The 22,748-nt window shown below is 36.5% G+C and overlaps 1 protein-coding gene across 2 annotated transcripts in view; it reads left to right on the forward strand.

The window, feature by feature from the left end:
* The window catches only part of LOC150104641 (two pore channel protein 2-like), a 480,610-nt gene that overhangs the window by 206,830 nt on the left and 251,032 nt on the right, over positions 1 to 22,748 (forward strand). For both annotated transcript variants that reach the window (XM_090395240.1, XM_090395242.1), the window contains exon 7: positions 10,700 to 10,826. In XM_090395240.1, the coding sequence (XP_090251366.1) occupies positions 10,700 to 10,826 (127 nt within the window). The remainder of the gene's footprint in view (positions 1 to 10,699; positions 10,827 to 22,748) is intronic.

Consider the following 22,748-nt stretch of genomic DNA (forward strand, 5'->3'; position numbering starts at 1 on the left):
AACTTGGATCCACTACTACACATCTGAGTCCAAGCAGCAGTCAAAATAGTGGACAATGCCTGATGAAAAAGCACCGAAAAAAGCGAAGACCATTTTGTCAGTTGGGAAGGTCATGGGCACTGTTTTCTGGGATTCCCAAGGAATTATCATGATAGACTATTTGGAAAAGAGTAAGACAATAACAGGAGTCTATTGAGTCTATTATGCATTATTGTTGGAGCATTTAAAAGAAGAACTGAAGAAAAAAATGGCCAAGATCAGTGCACAAAAAAGTGCTCCTTCATCAAGACAAGGCACCGTCCCACACATCGGCCGTTGAATGGCAAAATTGCACAAATGGAGGTTTGAATTGGTTCCACATCCACGTATTCTCCGGACTTGGTCCCATGCGACTTCTTCTTGTTCCCAAACTTAAAAATTTGTTCAGTAGGAAAAAAGTTTCTTAGAACGAGGATGTCATCGAAGCTGTCAATGACCATTTTGCAAAATTTGACAAATCCTACTTTTTTAGATGGGATGAAAAAATTGGAAACTCGCTGGATGAAATGTGTAGACCTTGATGGAGACTATGTTGAGAAATAAAGGTGATTTTTTCCAAAAAAAATGTGTTTAATTTATTTTTTTACCAAACTTTTCACACAACCCTTGTATATTAAATCTTGTTAGTTATTTTTTGCTAGAGACTTAATATAATCAGACCATAATGCTCTACTTCATGTACATGATGTAGAGCATCATAGTCTGATTTGTTTTGTGTTTGTTATTGTTGAATATACTGGTTTCTCTTATTGTTGTTTAATTTGAAAGAAATACTCAAGATGCCCTTGATACTAGGGCAAAAATTTTATAATAATAAAAATGAGTATATAGTATACACACACACACACAAGATAAATTCATTTCATGTTGTTTATTAATTATCATGTCTTATGTTGCTATATGTCATGTTACTCTTTATTCCATTTCTAGCTTTTTCAACACAATGTTGGAGGCTTAATGGAATGTATCAGCACTCTGAAAGGATTAAAACAGATTTTAATACGTCCAATATTCCATCTCAGTCACTGAGATGTCTTCAGGGATTACAAAAAACTAATGTAATATACACTCAAATACTAAGCTAACCAAGTGGGTGCCTCTAAAGTCCTATCTAGGTGGTGCACCCTCTATGGGCGATTGTAGGGGGGGTCTAGAATGTAAGGTGGGATCTCTGATGATTAATGTTTCCCAAATATTTGGACATTTAATGCATCCATATTTATTTAGATTTGGTTAATTTCTGGGAGCTGCTTCAGATTCTAAAAATAGTCTTTCTTTTTTGAATTTACTGTGGTGGAGCATCATTGTTTTTTCCAAGAGATCTTGTGAGTTGTATCCAAAACATGGTCTGCCTGGCCTGACTGACCATAGTTGACGTTGCAGATGTATGACTTGTGTTCTTCTAAGCAGGTGGATGGAACAATCTGTCTGTCCAAAGTATGCCAGCTTACAGGAACAGGGTACTTTATAAACCCCAGGCACTGAGAGAGGAGGAGGGAGCTGATCTTTGGTAGAATGGATAAAGGTAGCAAGTTTGCGGTGCGGCTTAAATGCTGTGTGAAGGTTCTACTTTTTTAAAGTCTTAGCCATTTTTTCTGATGTACCACGGATATAGGGTATGGTGATGGCATTTCTGAACTCCTTCTGAAGAGATGACTGGAGAAAAAAGTTTTATGTAGCATGTCTTAACAATAGAAATAGTGGTAAGTGGAAATTTTGTGAACTAACTAAGCTTATTTGCATACTAGGTAAACAGGTAAAAATTTACTGATTACAAATTTCCAGTACTTTTTTTGGGAGGATGGTACGATGTTCCAGTACCTTATTAACGATAACATACAGAATTGTACCGCTTCTGTAACATGCAGAAGCGGTACAATTAGTAATTTGTAATATTTAATAATTTTTTTATAATTGTATGCAAGTAAATTTAGTTCAATGAAATTTAAATTTCCATTTTGTACTACATCTGTTAAGATATTTACTATATAAAATTTTATTTATATTTACTATACTATATAAACTTTTATTAAAAATTATTGTGTATATAGTTTACTTACTTTTTTATATTCGCTGTTGTTCTTATTCCAAAAACATTTTAACTTCATAGCATGATAATACCAATAAATAATTTTTTTTAGTTTTCTTTTCATATCCTTTTAATTTCTAAGTTTTAATTAATGCTAGCAAAGAATCAGCACTGGCATCTATTGTTTTTAGAAATAAAGTGATTTTAGAAATCACTTTATTTATAAAGTGATTTCTAAAAAATTCTAAAAATCTGATTTTTAGAAATAAAGTGTTTTTAGAAATAAAGAAATAAGTGAGCATGAGTCCTTTCAGGACTCATGCTCACTTATTTGATAGGTACATTTCATACATTTTTTTTTTTTCTTTCCTCTACTCTCTTTAATTTTTCTAGTCCACCACCATTTTCTGCCTTTGCAGGCCACTTTACCACATACCTCTTTGCTTGTTGAATCAGTGAATATTGTCTTCAAAGTTTTTCTTAAGATTGCCAGGTTTGGTTCTTTTAAAAGTTTTTCATTTTTCTCTAATAATATTTGTATAGTTGAGTTTATACTTCACCTCTAAAAGTTGCTCTACATTAATTATTTTCTAAACTTTTTATATTATTCATTTTTGTATCTTTCTTAAAATTAAGATGATCACTTCCTATTTCAGATCCCCTATATACTATTCTATCCTGAACCGGCATCAAGATATCACTGTCTGCAATAGCATTCTCAGTGGGACTTTTTATTTCTTGTGTTTCTCCATGTGAATGTTTGTGCACATCTTTATGTCGAAATACGGTAATTATGATGACTAGTCTGTCCTGAACAGAAATCTGATAGGTATTAGCTTTGCACTTTTTCTTTAGATTTTCCTCAAACATTTCTATACTCATAGAATTTATTTCATACTTTGCTGTTTAGATCTCCATTAAGGACTGGATTTTTCCTTTTTCTTTATTTTAGCTTCTTTCTCTAATAACTCAAAAAATTCCCCTGCATCTAGTGGAATATTAATGAAATGTTTGGAATATTAATGAAATGTTCTTGAATAGTTTCTTAGTACAACTTTCTGTTGGATCATAGGCACAAATTAGTTATTATTATTATTATTATTATTAAACAAGACCTCGTGGAGTCAAAGACTCATCTAGGAGGTCCTTTTATCTCACACACATCTCATCATACCGGGTCTTAAACACATTCAAACTCCTTGCAGACACTACACTCTCAGGCAAGGCATTCCAATCATTCACAACTCTGCACGAAAAAAACCTGCCTCTCACTCCCCTACTCACACCCTCTTTATACAGTTTCCAGGGATGACCTCTGGTTCTCCTCTGATCTCCCACTATTCGCTGTAGAACTTCTCCACCATTGATCCTATAGCAACCCCTTACCAACTTGTAGGTCTCTATCATATCTCCCCTCTTCCTTCTCTCCACTAGTCTCTGCAAATTACATCTTTTCAATCTTTCCTCATACTCGACATTCCAGAGGTCAGAAACTACCTTAGTCAGTCGCCTTTGGACCCTTTCCAACATCTCTTCATCCTTCTGAAAACCAGGTGACCAAATCTGGGCACAATAGTCCATGTGTGGCCTAATCAAAGCCTTATACAATGGAACAAGAATCTCCCTACTTCTACACGTCAGTGTCCTCCTCATCATTCCCAGAAGTCTTTGTGTTGTCTTCACAATTTTGGCGATGTGACCCCTAAATTTTAGATCCTTATCCACTATCACTCCCAGATCTCTTATTTCCTCTACTTCCAACAATATATTCTCACCAAGCATAAATTCTGCATCCCATCTTTGTTTTCCAAATTTTAAAACCTTACATTTTGCAACATTGAACTCACATCCCCATTTGCTTGCCCAATCACTCAATTTATTCAAGTCTTCTTGCAAGGCCACAACATCTTCACTACTCTTTATGGTTCGTCCCAACTTTGCATCATCTGCAAACAACTGAATATCTCCATCCAAATCTTCGCCAATATCATTAATATACAAGTTAAATAGTAATGGCCCTAAAACAGATCCCTGAGGCACTCCACTAGTGACTTTCCTTTTCCTGGATATTGCACCCCCATACACAACTTGTTGATACCTATCAGATAGCCAGTCTCCAATCCAATGCACTAATCTAATATCCAACCCCATCTGCTCTAGTTTGACTGTCAACTTATCATGAGGTACTCTATCAAAAGCTTTTGCGAAATCCAAGTATATTACTGTGTATCCTTCTCCTCTGTCCAGGGAAGCAGTCACTTTATTGTAATAACTAAGTAGATTACTAAAACACGACCTCCCTTTAGCAAATCCATGCTGTCCATCAAAGATTATACCATTGTTGTCAACCCAACTCTGGATCCTAGTTCTCACAAGCTTCTCCAACAACTTAACCACAACACCTGACACACAGATAGGCCTATAGTTTGATGCTTGAGTTCGATCACCTCCTTTATGAAGTGGCACAATCTTGCTCTCCTTCCACTCTTTAGGGACTTGACCAAGTGAAAGACTCGTATTAAAAAAATATGTCAAGGCAGGTGTCAACTCTCTGGCACATTCCTTCAGAATACGCGATGATATATTATCAAGTCCCACAGCCTTATTTACATCTAGTTTACTCAACTCCCCAAACACCTCTTGCTCACTTACAGTCAGTCTCTCCTCCCCATCATCAACTGCTCTTAATCTCTCCATGAAGTCACATTCACAAGATTGAAAGATCTTTATGAACTGCTCATTAAGTATCTCCACCACACATTCTGCAACAGCTGTCTTTATACCATTTCTTCCAATCAATGTCATCCTTCCATAATCATTCTTTCTTTTGCTGGCTACATATCGAAAAAACTCCCTAGGATTCTTTTTAGCTTCATTAGCTAACTGCTGTTCATACCTCTCTTTAGCTACTCTCACCAACCAAGTCACTCTCCTTGCCTGGTCTTTGTAGAACTCATGAAATTGGTTACTTCCACTTCTCTTATGCTGCCTCCACAATGCCCTTTTTCTCTGTATTGCATGCTTAATCTCTTTATTCATCCATCTCACACCTAACTTATTTAACCTTCTCACCCGTGGTATACATTTAGACATTGCATCCACTAAATATTTTTTGAAAATCCCCCAAGCTGCATTGATCTCTTTTCCAGCTAACTCCTCATTCCATGCTACACCTGCAAGCTGTCTCCTGAGCTCTTCATAATCACCCCCCTTGTAGTTCCACATATACCCTTTTTTCACAGGGGTCCTTGCACTGCTGGCAACCACCCAAGTAATCACCTCATGGTCACTTTCACCAATTGGTGGATGATTTGATACCTCATTGATAATTACATCCTCCGATGAGATGACCAAATCCAAGACCCTTAATCCTCTTGTGCCCTCTGTTACATACTGTCTGAGGTAGTTATCCCTCAAAAACTCAAGAAACTCATTTTCTTTACTTCCAGTTGCTATCTCTTCATTCCAGTCTATATTGCCATAATTAAAATCACCCATAATGATCACCCTTTTCTTATTTGCTTGGCTTATTTGACCATACATTTCACTATCACCACCATCCACATTACCAGGTCTATAACAACATCCCACCAAGTATTTGATTCTATTCACCTCTATCTCACACCATACTGCCTCAAAACCACTGGCCCCATTTCCCCCTTGCATCTCTACCTTGTATGGACATAACTCTTTCTCTATCATCAATAGCACTCCCCCTCCCTTTTTACCCCTTCTATCCTCACGAAACACATCATACCTTTCCATCTCTATTCCTGTCAGGATGTCATCCTCATCTAACCATGTCTCACTTATTCCGACAATCTCTGGGTGCACAGACGCAATTAGTGCAACCATTTCATCCGCCTTGTTTCTTATACTTCTAGCATTGGTATACAAACACAACAACTCATTTCTGGATCTACAGCTAGTTCCACTGATACCACTCACTCGATGTGATCTCTCCATGCTGGACTGGGGCCATTTCCCTTTCTGCTTCTTCATTTTAGAACCCTTTGCAATTCCATCTGTTTCCTTTTGATCCCTGATCATCCCATTACTTTCCTGCCCACACATTCTCTCACCTCCTCTTAGAGCATCCACCCTGAGCCTCCCCGTTTCCCTGCTCCTCTTGCACACCCATTCTCTCATTATCTATACTCATACCACTCACTTCCACATTCATTTCCACTCCTTCAATCTCTCCTGTCTTACTCTCCTGCTCTTCCACATCACTCCCCTCTCGATCTGATTCATTCTCTCTATTCACTTCTCTACCTTCCAGCAGCAGTCTCTCCAAGCGACTCACACCATAACCACTCAAATGCAGTCCATCGCTCCCATACAGCTCACTTCGTCCCTCAAACTCATTCCACACATTAACAAACTGTACTCCCATCTCCTCACACATTTCAGCCAGAATATCATTCATAATCCTTGCTCTCCGCCTCATTTCACCACAATCATACCTAGGCAACACACTGACCACCCTTCCTGTCACACTATTCTCCTTTATCTTTCCAAGCAGTCTCCTGACATTCATTTTGACATGCTCTTTGTTCTCTCTCAAATCATTCGTACCAATTAATACAATTAACTCTTTTGCTCGTTCTCGCCTCATATTCAATGCCTCAATCACTCTACTCATTTTACCGCCTGGAAAACATACCTTGTGCATTTTATCCTCTAGCACACCTTTAATAATGGAGTCGCCATACAATGCCACTCGCCCAGTTCCATTGTTCAGTTCTCTATTTTGAAATTGCCTACATAACCACTTGAAATCTTCTTCCATTCAAAAAGGTTGTGTTTAGTATTGAACCTGTAGCTACTCTTTCCCTGATCATCGTTGCCTGAATATAACAGCCTGTAGTTATTATTTAGCACATTCTCATCTGTTTTAATCTTCTTTGTCTTGGTAATACGTTTTGTTGCTGTGGTAGTTCTCTAGCTATTCTATCAGTTGACTTCTTTTCCATTAATACTTCTTATTACATTGGTAGTAACTGCATTCATTTTTGCTGATATTGAATTTGGCTTTGTTTTAGTAGCTAAATTTTCACTGTTTGTCCTAGTGCCATGTGTAACTGGACAAAGCCCTAGTTCGGCATGACATTTCATCTTTTTATCGTTACTGTCTTTTAGTCTCAGCCAATATGTTATATTATTTGAATGGCTAAATCCTAAATTGGTAGTCTTCTCCAGCTATTCGGCTGTAACTCTTAAGCAGTCCCCCTGTGCATTAATGCATTAGTATTATTTAGAATTAAACTGGGAGCATAATTTTTTTTAATTGAACCATTTGTTTCTGTTCTCATTAAGGAGATTATTATTATTACGTGATACACCTCCAAGGAGTTCATGGACTCATCAAGGGAGGGCACCTACTTCATAACTCTTCATCTCCACCACTCAATCCACCAATTACAGCAAACTGCAACTACCATCATCATCTACACCAATGGTATCTACTGCCAGTCACCACCACCACTAGAATTTTCACGGACAATCACAACATCCCTGCCCATGGCAGGATTCGAGCCTGCAGCCTTTTGGCTTGAGAGCAGATACACTAACCACTTGGCCAAACAGGTCATGATATGTTGGAATGGTGCATCTAATTAATCTGTGACCTGTATTAAACTAAATTACTCAGGCCTGCAATGGAAAAGTTGTCTGAGAAGTAATAATTGATTCCTATAGATTTTTTAGGTGCTGAGTTCAGAAAAAATAGTAAAAAAATTCCATCACCCACCAATTTTACCCAATTTCTAATTTTATCACTTTTATTAGTAGTATTTGGATTTAAATTCAGCACATTGGTATTTATTTTCATTCTCATTTATTTACAGCTAATTAGTTGTATAAGTGCCTTTTTATGGTAAATAAAGAAATTTCCATGAAACTTCTGATTCTTAAGATAGGAGAGGGAGGTAGGAATGAAGATAAAAGTGTAGGTGGCTACTTTGAATCTGATTTGCTGAGATAACAGATGACTTTCCTGTTGTCACAGACACATTTTCTTGTGTGATTCTTTAGTTGAACTTTAGTCATTGACTACTAAGGTTATCATATTTCTGAAAGTGGCATATTTTCTAAGTTAGTGTGAAGATTTAATTTAATGTGTTTGCAGTTTTTTTAATTGTTTTTACATAGTGTCATGTAATAGTGTTGATGTCATTTGTTAAAATTCATTTAACTATGTTTTAAGTGGTTTGTAATGACTTAAAGAGGTTGCAAAAATTCACCTAACATTTTCTGCTACATATGCGGGGAGTTAGTGATTAAAAAACAACGAAGAAACATTACAAATTTCGTGGGAAAAGTGTACTATGTGTATTTTGGGATGAAACTTGGTGACTTAGATAAGCCATGGGTGTCGCATATAGTATGTTCCATTGGTATAGAAGAACTTAAGAAGGTGATCGAACGGAGAACAAAAATCTTTCCGTTTTGGAATTCCCATGATATGGTGGGAACCCTGCAATAATACTGATGACTGTTACTTCTGTTCTTTGAACGTTCGAGGTTTTAATGTGAAAAATAAAAAAGACATTTCCCATCCTAATTTACCATCTGCAATATGCCTAGTGGAACATGGTCCTGAAATACCCATGCCAAAACCTCCACAAATTTTAGAAGAATCACTCAGCAGCGATTCAAATCAAGAAGTTGAAGATTTCAATGTTGACGAATATAAAGAAAGTGGCCCACCTGAACTTTTTTCGCAGACCAATTTAAACGACTTAGTCAGAGATTTGGGTCTTCCTAAGGAATCTGTAAAACTGCTAGGCTCGAGACTAAACGAAAATAATTTGTTAGCCCCTGTCACTTCTTTCTCATGGTTTAGATATAGAGAAAGAGATTTTCTTCCTTACTTTTCAGAGGAAGGTTGATTTAGTTCATTTACTGTAGCTATTCCCGCACTGATAAGCAAATTCAACGTAAAATATGAAGTCATCGATTGGAGGTTGTTTATCGATTCCTCAAAAAGAAGCCTCAAAGCTGTGCTTCTCCATAATTACAATAAGTATGCTTGTAGCATATTCCATGCGTTTGAAAGAACGATATGGAAATTTAGCCTATATTCTCAACAAACTTAAGTACAATGATCATGGACAGACAGTTTACGCTGATCTCAAAGTCATATCTATGATTTTGGGACAACAAAGAGGATACACCAAATACCACTGTTTGTGCGAGTGGGACAGCTGAGATCTAGAACTACATTGGATCAAGAAAGAATGGCCGGAAAGAGTCACATTAGAATCTGGAAGTAAAAATGTGTTACATAAAACTTTGGTTGCTTGGGAAAAATTCCTTTTACCCTCCCCACTTCACATAAAGCTGGGATTGATGAAGCAGTTTGTCAAGTCTTTTTGTCAAAAGAAGGAGAGTGTTTTAAATACATCTGTGCAAAATTTCTGGGATTATCTACAGCAAAATTGAAAGAAGATATTTTTATCAGTCCGAACATCAGGAAACTTATGAAGGATAAACTGTTTGAAGAAAAAAAAAATGGCAACTGTTGAAAAAGAAGCGTGGAAAGCTTTGAAAGAGGTGGTGACCAAATTTTTAGGAAATCACAAGGAACCAACTATAAAATGATTGTGGAAGACATGCTACAGAAATTCAATAATTTGGGATGCTCCATGAGCTTAAAAGTGCACTTTCTGAACTCATTTAGACTACTTTACTGAGAATCTGGGAACTGTCAGTGCAAGAAGAGCAATTCCAGACATCAAGGAGATGGAAAGAAGGTATCCGGCGCAGGTAGAATGTCATCATGATGGCGGACTATTCCTGGATGTTGCACAGAGACAACCCGGGTAAAGAATTTCACAGAAAAAGTTCAAAAAGAAGCTTTGAAGGAAAAAGATACCACAACGAAATATAATGTATGTACTAAAGATTAATTTTTAATTACTTTAATTAAAAAACTTTTTTTGACTACTTTCATTCCAAAAATGTTTATGGAAAATTTTAAAGACTGTTATTTTACTTAATATAATGCATTTTAAAACTATTTAGAGAAAAATGGAAGAGATATTTGAAATCAGCAGTCAAAAATAAATCGGAAACAGTTAATAATTTCCAGACAACTTTTCATCACTCGAATTTTGCAGGCCTGTGTTATATATTATCTCTGTATTTTGAACTATTATATAATCTTTAACTATTATATAATTATTATATAATATATAATCTGTTAGTTATTCTGCAATCACCTTGGGTTCAATAAGTGATGAGCATGGTAGAAAGTTCCATTGGGATGTGGCCTGATTGGGCAAGTTGACCAAAGAGAGAAAAATTTCAGTATTTTAGCTTCTTGTCAGAAATTTCTCCAGAAACTGTTTAGAAAAAAAAAAAAATTAGTGAAAAAGCAACTTTTGTAACAATGTATTTTAGCTTTTTATATATATCAAGTATTTTATTTACAAAAAGTATTTATAAAAGTATTATATTCTACTTCTTTTAAATATGGTGGGTGACACAGAAATTCTGAAATCAAATTTGAATACAGCATGCCCAGTTTATATGGTTAAAATATCTAGCCTAAAGAACAAAAATTAATTTGTGGAGTGTTAATTTCCTATATATTTTCTCAAACTATATTTATTTTCCATTTTGTAGGATGCCTGCTTTTGATCACAGTCGTTGGTACTCGCTGTTCTTTATTGTGTACTTAATTATATGTTTATATATTTTCATGAATATATTTCTAGCTGTCGTCTACAACAACTATAGAAAACATCTGAAGGTAAAATTTTATTTCTTTTGCTGTTTAAAATTTCTAAATAAATTGAATGTATTATTATTATTAATAGGATTCTTCAATTTAATATCAATTTTTTATATAGCCAGTTTTCATTCTAGCAGATCCCATTACAGTAATTTGTGATTGATACTCTAACATGGGGAAAATGTCCTATTTCCCTATTACATCAGTGTTATTGCAATATGATGTCACAATAGCAAACTCTTCACTCTAACAAACTATCATTTTGGTCCCATATGCAATGGCACACAACCTGTTTGATAACAGAGTATCATCTTGTATAAAGCCTTAATTTAAATTTTGACTAAATTATTATTGCATAGAAGTTTCATAAAACAAAATGGAAAGAGTAAATTGATTATTCTGTAATGAAGCATCTCTTCCTTTAAAATAAACCTTCATCTTGGCATATTGAGACAAAGGGCTGATTGGACCTTTAGTTGAATCTTTTTATATTCTTTCTGTCTAAATCTCATTTTTGGTCTGTCTTATATGTATGTACAAATGAAAAAGCACTTGAAGTAATAAATTATTCATCAGTACTCATAGTATACAGCAACTAAGAAGTTAAGTAAGGGTACACATGTTGTTTGAAAGAATTACTGTAAAGTAAGAACAGCTCTAATCAAAGAATATTCTATTTATGACTTCCATTTTTCTTATTTTTCCATTCATAATCATCTATTATCAAATTCTTGATCTGCATCCTCAAGCAGTGTACATGATACTATGAGAGTACTACAAAATTAAGTTTGCATTATTACTAACTTCCTATCAAAAATTTTCTTCTTAATTAATCTGTAATTGTCAGATCTCTGATATTGTCAAAACTAACATTTTGGACTCCTGTGGCAGTACTAACAGTGTCAGTTCACATGTACCTTATTTATTCTGTGGATCTTTCCTTGCATTCCTGGCATCAAACACTTGATGACTTTCTTTTCCTCTCTCATTCTGTTTTAAGTTACCATATCACCTTAGATTAGCTCTGCTCACACATTCTAGAATCAAGCTTTCTTCTTGATAAAGCTTGAATTCTGGTCTGTCTTCATATTTTATATGAAAATCTGACTTTGATGCTATTTCTTCACTTCTGCTTTTTTCTCAGAGGAGAGATGTAATTTCTATATATGACCTAAGTATTATCAAAGTGGTGAGGCATATTAAGATATTTTATCATACAAAAATTAATAAAATTAAACTGCACTGTTTTTCCCCATGGTGTTGAAGGTGGCTGGTTGTCCTTATCTCATGTAAGGAAATTATAGAGACCAGAGTTCAAGACAACTAATTAAGTGTTTAATTAGTTTTAGATCTTGAAACTTAGAATATTTAAGCAATGTAAGGTTTGTTAAATAATTAAGAGGAATGGCCTACTGTAATCAGCTGAACTGTAGCTAGAATTTGTGGTTGATGAGAGAAAGTCATTTATGTATAGGAGAAAGGGAGTGTGTCCTAGTCCAAGAGCACTTCAGAATCAGCATATAAATCCGAAGCTATCTACTATAGCACACGAACACAGCAAACTGGCCATCTACTTACAGAAAATTACATTGAAAGCAGACTATAGATGACAATTTGCTGAGTAGGTCTCCATGTCAGATCCAGTCAGATGAATTAGAAATGTCAAGAGCAATATGTTTTTGCAAATCACTATGCGGCATGTGTGATATAAACTAGGATAGCTTTATTGAGATTTATAATATATAAATCCAGTCACTTTGCCTCTAAATGGAGAGTGACCTTATGATTATGACTTTATAAGTAGCTTGACTTATGACATAAATTTTCAGAAAGGAATATGTTTTATAACATGTACTCAGTGGCGTATCTAGGTGAAGGGTGGAGGGGGACAGTCCACCCTGGATGGCACTTTGAACCTTTTTGAACTTTTGCTCTTTATTCTAAAATAGTATTGAGAACTCAGTTCCAAATATTGTAATACTACTGCAAATTTTCCTCACAATTGCTGTAAATGTTGATAGTTGTGAGAAGAGTTTTTCTAAATTAAATTTGATTAAGAATTACCTATAATTACTATAAAATAGACTTCACCAATGTCATTGATGATTTTGCTAACAGTAATGCAAAAAATAACATTTTAGAATGTTGGAATTAAAGTTTTACTTCAAAAATAAACATAATGTTTTAATTTATTTCCCTATACGTTGTTTTGACTTTTGTAGTATTTTTGGTGTGTATTGAGAGGGGCAGAAAATTCAGGAATCACCCCAAGTGGTAAAAGCTATAGCTGTGCCACTGCATGTATATACTGTTTCATTCTAAATTAAGGGGATATACTATAATAAACTATAAAGGTTTCGGCGACTACTAGCGTGAGCTAATGCAAGTAGTCCAAGTACATAGTACAAACTCAGGCAACTCGCAGCAAAGGTGGTAAAGTTCTGATCACTATTCTTGGTATTTTCCATAATGTAAAACACATTTATTATACTATATTCGGCATGAAACTCTCTGATTCCAATCTTTGAGTTTCTTATTCGGTTTTAAAACAATGTGGGATTTAATATCCCCTTAATTTAAATAATGTTTATATCACCGAAATGAAGCCTATTGGCTCTTTATATTTAAGTAACTTAATGGGTGCACCTTTTTGACAACTCATAGTAGAGTATATAAGTTCTTTTCGCTATACCCTTTGGTATTAATTTGGTCTAGTTACTCACTGATGAGGCCTCAATAAAGGCTGAAGCCGGTCTGGGTAGTGACCTCCCATCATAATGTAATAACAGCATGCATTTCCTAGGAAATGTGTTTTACATTATGGAAAATACCAAGAATAGCGATCAGAACTTTACCACCTTTGCTGCGAGTTGCCCGAGTTTGTACTACGTACTTGGACTACTTGCATTAGCTCACGCTAGTAGTCGCCGATACTTTTATAGTTTATTATACTATATTCAGCATGAAATTCTCTGACTCCAATCTTTAAGTTTCTTATACGGTTTTAAAACAATGTGGGATTTAATATCCCCTTAATTTAAATAATGTTTATTTCACCGAAATGAAGCCTATTGGCTCTTTATATTTAAGTAACTAATATTTATTTTCCTGTCATCATATTTGGCCTTGACTGCTACATAAGGCTTACATATGAACTGCTGGAGTTGATTGTACATCTGTGTACTATCTACAGCACTGAGACAACTTATGGACTTTTTCAAACCATTCGGCTCCTAGTGTGAGACCACCACTCTGATTGTTGTGTTATCCCATTAAACAGTGAAATTTATCTATTGCTTAATCACATTCACAAAAAACATTTATGCCCACAATGGGATTCAAATAGATGGCCTTCTGTTTGGAGAACAAAAGTACTAATCACTTGAACAACCTGCCAGCAGGACAAACCCAGGAATATAACATTCTGGGACAAATGGATGCTTAGAAGGGTAGTTGGATGTTTTAGCAGCCCATTGCAAAAATAATCAACTAGGAATTCAAAGATGTGTGTGTGTGTGTGTGTGTGTGTGTGTGTGTGTGTGTGTGTGTGTGTGTGTGTGTGTGTGTGTGTGAGAGAGTTCAGGTTATTCAAGTAAAATAGTCATTCGATTTAGTTAAATTCCTAAAGACTTGTACTGGATTTTTCTAAGAAATGTAACACCAGTTGAATAAATTAGAGATAAAATAGGTGTAAGGTAGGCATTTTGCATCAAGCCATCTTCCTGTATATCCTTCACTTGCTTGTTGATGGATTACACATAATCCATGTGTAAATGCTTAACTGCTGGGAGATATTTCATCTCAGTCACTGAGACATCATCAGGAGATATTATACACTTTGTGTGTATAATACAATATGAAACTTGTATTATACACATAAAGACAACACAAAACTAAGTGAAACATATGGACTAAAGACTAGAGTCCTAACTAGGTGGGGCACCATGCTTTATATACAACTCATAGAATCAATTGGAAAAAGACCACCCTGTTCCATTGCAGTAAATTTAGAAGAGAAGACTATTTTTGGAATCTGCAGCTGCTCTCAGAAATCAGCCTAATTTAAATAAATATGGTTGTATTAAGCTTAACAAAATATGGGAAATGCTAATACTTCGAGATCCAAGTTTATATTTCAGGCTTCCATCATAGAGGGCCTCCACCTAGTTAGGACTCTAGTCTTTTGTCCCATGTGTGTGTGTGTGTGTGTGTGTGTGTGTGTGTGTGTGTGTGTGTGTGTGTGTGTGTGTGTGTTACAAGTCTCATATTATACTCCCTGGTGATGTCTTGGGCATTATTCTCTTTCACTCCATTAAGCCTCTAACATGAATTTCTCCCACCACTTAAGCCTTACCACGTGGATTATAATTACTCATGGTGAAGATATAGTGTGAGTAAGTTGTAATTTTGATTAGAGAATTCTAGATTCTAAAGAATTAAACAGACTGGCCTTTATTAAACTTAAAAGATGTTGGGATACAGAAATATTATCAAATGGCATGAAATTTAATGTCAAGTTCAAATCTAAAAATCCCTCAATATCTACGAGTGTGCCAGTTATCGTTTGCTATGGGAACAGATCACTGCCATGTGTATCGTCCTCGCTGCTACCAATGCAGCCATCAGCTCATTTCAGTTGGAGCTCTCTGCTGTTCTGAACACTGAACTTTGTACCATTCTCTTTGCGATTTCAGAAGCATCTGCTCAGAAAGAATTCTTAAAAATAAAAAATAAACATATCAAAAAAGGTACAACAGTCTTAGATTCTAAACTTGTACTCCTAGTTAACATGTTGTCAAAAAAAAAAAAAAAGCTGAGCAGTGTTACTGTTAGTTGTTCTGAAGCAAGTGCTGGTACTAGATACCTAATGTTCAACATTGAATGCAATGTCCTTTACTAAACTCCAGAAATAGCTTGACATCTCTAGCATTCTTTCTCAATCTTCACTTTCGAAAAGAAATCTATCTTGCCAATTCAGTTCCCTCAAGAAACTACACAAAAATAGGAGTATAATCATCACCACAGCTGATAACTGAAGTGCTGTTATTATTAATACCAGTGAATACAATAGAAAAATGGACATTGTTTTCAGAGACTGCTCTTTAGATTATGATCCCACCAAATCTCAGATCAAAAAATTAAAAAGTCTGCTAAAAAATAGTTTCTTTCCCTGGCCTTCTGAAATCACAAAGAAATGCTCAAACCCTTCAGTTCTTGGTCTTCAATAATATATGGATTACCAAAAATACACAAAAATACCCCCTACACACACCAAGATGCTACAGATTTTATCCATTAACACCATCATCAAATTCCTGTATACAATCAGGGGAGTGTATAGAATATTATGATAGTACTACATGAAAAAGTTACACCATTACTAACTTCCAATCAACAATTTTCTGCCAAATTGATCTGTTATCTGTCAAGACTCCAACATTAACTGATTTATATTTCTGCCTTTTAACGCACTTTTTGCTGTATCAATCTATCTATATCTTGGTCCTCCTCTAGGCCTTTTTCTTCCTAACCTGACAATAGATGCTTGTTTTGCTATTCTTTCTTTACCCATTATCCCAGATTATATCTGCTAACACATTTCTAAATGCTAAAAATGGCAAGTTCTTTTCTAATATCCTCATCTTTAATTAAATACTGTCATTGATGCCATCTGTTCACTAATCTTTCTCAGAACTCTGATATCTGTAGTCTCTAGTCTTTGATCAAGTGTTTTATTTTTGAGTCATTCAGATTCATAAGTTAAAATTGGATAGAACACTCTTGTATACAGCTAATTTAACATTTTGATTAATTTTTTTTTTATTCCATATAAATTTATTCAGCTGACTTCCTACCAGAGGTGCTTAAGGGTCAAAGATCTATAACTGAGAGGAGACTCCACATAGCCTTTAAAAGAATGCGGAGAACCGACCATGGATTCGGACCTAATGTTCAATCCTCACCTACTCATGGAGTACCTTGTTGGGTATCTACCTGGATACTGAACGAACGAGGATGGGATGACAATTTGGGGTTTACCCGACCAAATTGTATTCTTATTAGCTTAACTCAAAATACAAAATGATCATACAACATGACGAAATTTCATGCTGGCTGGGATGTCACCCAGTTAAACAAGACCCCATTGTTTTCTCCAGGCAAACAGGGTAAACAGTGAAAAGTCAGCTACTGAAACAAATCTGAAAACATACCCCAACTCAACATCACCATAGATAAAGATTGGTACTATCAACATAAGAAGCCTGAATGGCAAAGAAATGGAGCTAGCTGAGGAATTAGATACGTACCAGATCGACATAATAGGGGTGATGAAACAACAAAGACAAAAACTGGTGAGATCATTCTGAGCAATAAATACAAAATGTTATATTCAGACAATGACAATCAAAGAAAAGGAGTAATAGCCATAGTATTCAACACTAAATATGAGGCTAATCTTGAATAGCAGGCAGTCTCAAGTAGGGTGATGTCGGCAAGTATGAGAATGGGGAACTGGACAATGACACTTATTTGTGCCTAAAGTCCCAAAGGTTCTACTAAGGTAGAAATGGAGGAATTTTTTGAAGCTTTAGAGAAAGCAACTGACACAATGAAAAAGTAAAAGTTGGTCCTTGTCCTTGTTGGGGATCTAAATAGCAGAGTAGGAAACGATTGTCAGACATATAAAAATATTTTGGGGAAATTTAGAGAAAAGAGAAAAGCTAATAATAATGGCAAATACCTGTTGGATTTCTGCTCAGGACATGGACTGGTTATTATTATTATTATTATTATTATTATTATTATTATCTTATTATTATTAAACTCAGAGGATAAAATATCCTCTGAATTTATCCTATCTATCATACCTTGCCTTGAACTCGCTCACCGTCATAGCACCCACAACAGACTCTGGCAGCTTATTCCACTCATTTACCACTCTAAAAGTAAAGAACCCAGCTCTAACACCCCTGCTAACCACACTCTTTCCCAGCTTCCACAGATGTCCCCTAGTTCTCCCACCACCAGTTCTGATCTCAAAAATATCCTCTGAATTTATCCTATAGAATCCCTTTAGCAATTTGAATGTCTCAATCATATCTCCCCTTTTCTGCCTATCAACTAGTTTCTGCAACCCACAAATCTTCAACCTGTTTTCATATGGTTCATTCCATAGACCTGCTATCATCTTAGTTACATGCCTCTGGATCCTCTCCATCAAAAAGGAACCGAGGTGACCAAATCTGGGCACAGTAGTCGAGATGAGGTCTTATCAAGGCTCGGTACAAAGGTACTATAACTTGCTTGTCTCTGCTCGTCAAGGTATTTTTCAACAACCAAGTGAGTTGATGAGCTGATTTAGCTACTTTTGCAATGTGTCCCCTAAACTTCATCTCCCTATCCACCAACACTCCCAAGTCCCTGGCCTCATCAATCTCCTGGAGTACAGTTCCACCAATGTGGTATACTGCTGCTAATCTTTTCACCCCAAAATGTATAACTTTACATTTTATCATATTAAATTGACATCCATTCTCCTTAGCCCAGAACTCCAATCTATCCAAGTCATCCTGCAAGATTTTGACATCTTCTGCATTCACTATCGTTCTACCCAACTCTGCATCATCAGCAAACAAATGAACTGTTCCACTTAAATCCTTCCCTATATCGTTGATGAACAGATTAAACAGCAGTGGTCCAAGAACAGAACCCTGCGGCACACCACTACTCACAGGCCGTCTTTTGGACTCTACTCCTGAATAAACTACTCTTTGATATCTCTCCATCAACCACCCACCTATCCATCTCACCAACCCTATATCCATTCCCATATGTTGTAGTTTACGGATTAGAATTCCATGTGGTATTCTGTCAAATGCCTTTGCCAGGTCCAGCAGTATCACTGTAAACTCATTACCCTTATCAAGTTCAGCCGTCACTGTGTTATAAAACTTGAGCAAGTTACTGAGGCATGACCCTTCACAAAGCCATGCTGTCCCCTGTACAGTAACTCATTTTCATCAATCCATTCCTGTATTTTTCCCCTTGACTACTTTCTCCAAGACCTTGACAACGACTCCTGATATGCTAATCGGTCGGTAATTTGCAACCGTAGTCTTGGATCCTCCTTTATGCAGTGAAACTATTTTCCCCTCTTTCCACACCTTCAGGACTAAACCAGACCCGAGACTCAGATTAAACAACATGGTCAAGGGCACTGGTAATTCCTTAGCCACTTCACGCAAGACCTGTGCCGGTATACCATCCAATCCCACAGATGTATTCACATTAAGGTTCTGTAATAGACTATTCACCTCCACTTTATTCATCACAATTCCCGTATAAACTAATGGTTCCTTCATTTTTTCAATGTCACCACTTGGATGATATACTTTTGCAAAGTGCGTGCTCAGTAACTCCACTATATCGACTGATTCAGTTACCTCCCTACATCGGCATTCTTTAAAATCATTCTGCCATGTACATTTTTCCTTTTACTTGCTACATATCTGAAAAACTGTTTAGGATTCTCTTAACCTGCATGGCCAATGTTCTTTCGTAATCCTTTTTTGCTTTTCTTACCACACTCATTACCCTTCTGGCCTGCACTTTATACCATTCATGTGCCTGCAGGTCACCCCCTTCTTTAAATTCAATCCACAGTTGTTTCTTTTTTTGCAGCTCAAGCTTAATGGCGTTATTCATCCATTTAACCCCTACTTGTTTTACTATTCAGACTCTAGGTATACAATCAGCCATAACCTTCTGTAAATGATCCTTGACCACTTCCCATGCTATATCGATGTCCAGCCCTTGCAGTTGTTCATGCCATGGCACTGATCCAAGCAATCTCCTAAGCTTTTCATACTTGCCAGCACGGTAATTCCACATATACCCTGTCTTAATCGAAAATTCCACAACTTTATCCACCTCCCAGGTCAAGACCCTATGATCACTCTCGCCAATATGGTGAGAGTGATCATAAGGTCTTGACCTGGGAGGTGGCAACATGGTCATATTCCTTACAGTCAAATTCTGAGAAGCTATTACCAGGTCGAGCACTCTCACACCCCTAGTATTTTCAATTACATGCTGTCTCGGATAGTTATCCCTTAATAATTTAATAAAATCCATTTCCTTTCTCACATGTGTCCTCTCCTCCTTCCAATCAATGTTACCATAGTTGAAATCCCCCATAATAATTACTCTCCTTCCACTCATTTCATCAATTTGTTTATGCATACTATCTCCACCATCTATTCCATCGCCTGGTCTATAGCAGCATCCAACTGTATATTTTATTCTGCCAGTCTCAATCTCACACCAAATAGCCCCCAAACGAGCTCCTTTCACTATCCTGCGATACAACTTCAATTCTCCTTGGCTGCAGTTCATCAGCTATCATCAATAACACCCCTCCCCCATTTTATTCTCTCTGTCCCTCCTAAACACACTATAACCTACACATTCTATCCCACTAACTATATCATCTCCGTCAGCCATGTTTCACTAATGCCAATGACCTGTGGCCAGGAAGAGCCAATCAAGGCCAAAAATTCTTCTTTCTTGTTCCTAATACTCATGGCATTAGTATACATGAAATGCAGTGATCCCTTTGTCCCATCCCTATCTTGATGTGTTATTCTAAATGTCTCATTCCCATTTTTTGTCTTAGTGCTGGCTCGGGTACATTATGTACATTATTACACTCAACTGTCTCACTGATGTCCGCATATCCACTCCCCCCACTCATTGGTAGTTCTAGTTTCCCTGGTTCTGCACATCCATTTTCACTTCAGTCAGCAACACTTTTTCCAGTCTCTGCCCACAAAGTGTATTTAAATGCAGGCCATCCATCTTGTATAAATCCTTTCACCCATCAAACTCATTCCACACGTCCACGAATTCCACACCACACCGTCTGCATAACCTGCACATAATGTCATTTGCGATTATGGCCTTCCTTCTAAACTCCTCTCTGTCATACCGCAGCAACAGACTCACCATTCTAATTCTGTCACTCTTTTCTTTCGCTAACTTTAATAATACTTTCAAGTTCTCTCTCATAAAAAATTTATCACCTTTCAATTCATTCGTACCCGCCACAATTATTAATTCTTTCACCCTCTGTTTTTGCACTCTAATACTCTCACTTACATGCTTAAATTTTGCACCCAGTAAGTACGATTTAGTTACGCTCCCATCTATCACTACTCTTAATAACGAGTCACCATACAACACTCTTTCCTTCATTTCAGAAACTCTCCCGCTCTTACGCTGTTCATTTATGTTAGCTGAATCACTCTGGAAAGAGTTTTGCAGGTGCTCTAATTGCCGCTGCGCATTTTGTATCACTGCACGCAACCAAGCGATTTCACTTCTTACAATTAATTCCTCATTTTGTTTATCTTTCAAACCATTTTCTCTCTCTGTAAACTGGTTATTACTAACACCATGTTCCAACATAAAAATGTGCACAAATTCGCATGGAAAAAAGAGGCAAGGAATAAGAAAAGTCTCATTGATTATGTTATTGTTGATATTGTTATATCCTTGTCTGACACCAGATTTAACATTAAACCATCTTCCTGTACTTCCTTCATTTCTAACTGCTGACTTACAACTTCAATAAAGACTAAGTATTGATTGATATAATGCCCCATTGACACCATACAACTGTAGGGTACCTTGTCATATACTTTTTTCAGGTCTTCTTTTTCTTGACTGCCTCTTTAATTCCTGAGTTCACCATGGAGTTCTGATTTTTCTGTCCTTAAAGTAGGGAACTCTTTCCTCTCTCACCACATGCTTCTCTGGCTGAATTAGTCAATGTTTTCTTCAGTGTTACTGAATCTCCATGGTTTGGTTCTTGTTTTGAAAATTTCATGTATATTTTTTTTAATGATAATTGTGTATTTGAGTCTACAGTTAACCCCTGACAACTGCTTAACTTTGATTTGTTTTAAAACTTTCTTATGCACTCTTCTTTTAAATATGAAATTCGATTTTATTCTGCTGAACTCTAAATGGCGATCACTTCCAGTTTCAAATCCCCTGGATACTCCTGTGTTCCAAATGAATAAGAAAACACCACTTTCAAGAATAACAGTGAATGAGACTTTTCTTATTTCTTGCATCATCTCTCCATATGAATCTATGCATATTTTTATTTTGGAACATGATGTTAGTAGTAACTAGTCCATGTCCTGAACAGAAATCCAGCAGGTACTTACCATTATTATTAGCTTTGCTCTTTTCTCCAAATTTTCCTAGAACATTTCTATATGCCTGGTAATCATTTCCTACTCTGCTCTTTAGATAATAAATTTAGTTTAATCCTTTATCCAAGTGTGAGCAAACAAATTTTGCTCCTGAAAGTATCTTCAGGACTGGGGTAAGGGTACAACACCAGGACACTCCTTGCAAAGGTGGAGCAAGCTACCAACACTCCTATCTCAGTATCTCCCATAATGCAAAACACATCTCCTTGTGGATATGTCTAATGTTATGCATTAAGGGAAGGGCCACAACCCAGACTAGTTTCGACCTTTATTGAGGTCTCTTCAGTGGGAGCCAGGCCCAAGTGGAGATACCAGGCAGAAGCATTAGCAGGTCATCTCTACCTATAGGAGTTGCCAACACTCCTATCTCAGTATCTCCCATAATGCAAAACACATCTCCTTGTGGATATGTCTAATGTTATGCATTAAGGGAAGGGCCACAACCCAGACTAGTTTCGACCTTTATTGAGGTCTCTTCAGTGGGAGCCAGGCCCAAGTGGAGATACCAGGCAGAAGCATTAGCAGGTCATCTCTACCTATAGGAGTTGCCAACACTCCAATCTCAGTATCTCCCATAATGCAAAACACATCTCCTTGTGGATATGTCTAATGTTATGCATTAAGGGAAGGGCCACAACCCAGACTAGTTTCGACCTTT

This window comes from Typopeltis vanoorti, chromosome 7 (assembly GCF_054136105.1).
Source record: "Typopeltis vanoorti isolate ZY-2024b chromosome 7, IOZ_Tvanoo_1.0, whole genome shotgun sequence".
In the NCBI taxonomy this organism is placed as follows: Eukaryota; Metazoa; Arthropoda; class Arachnida; order Uropygi; family Thelyphonidae; genus Typopeltis; species Typopeltis vanoorti.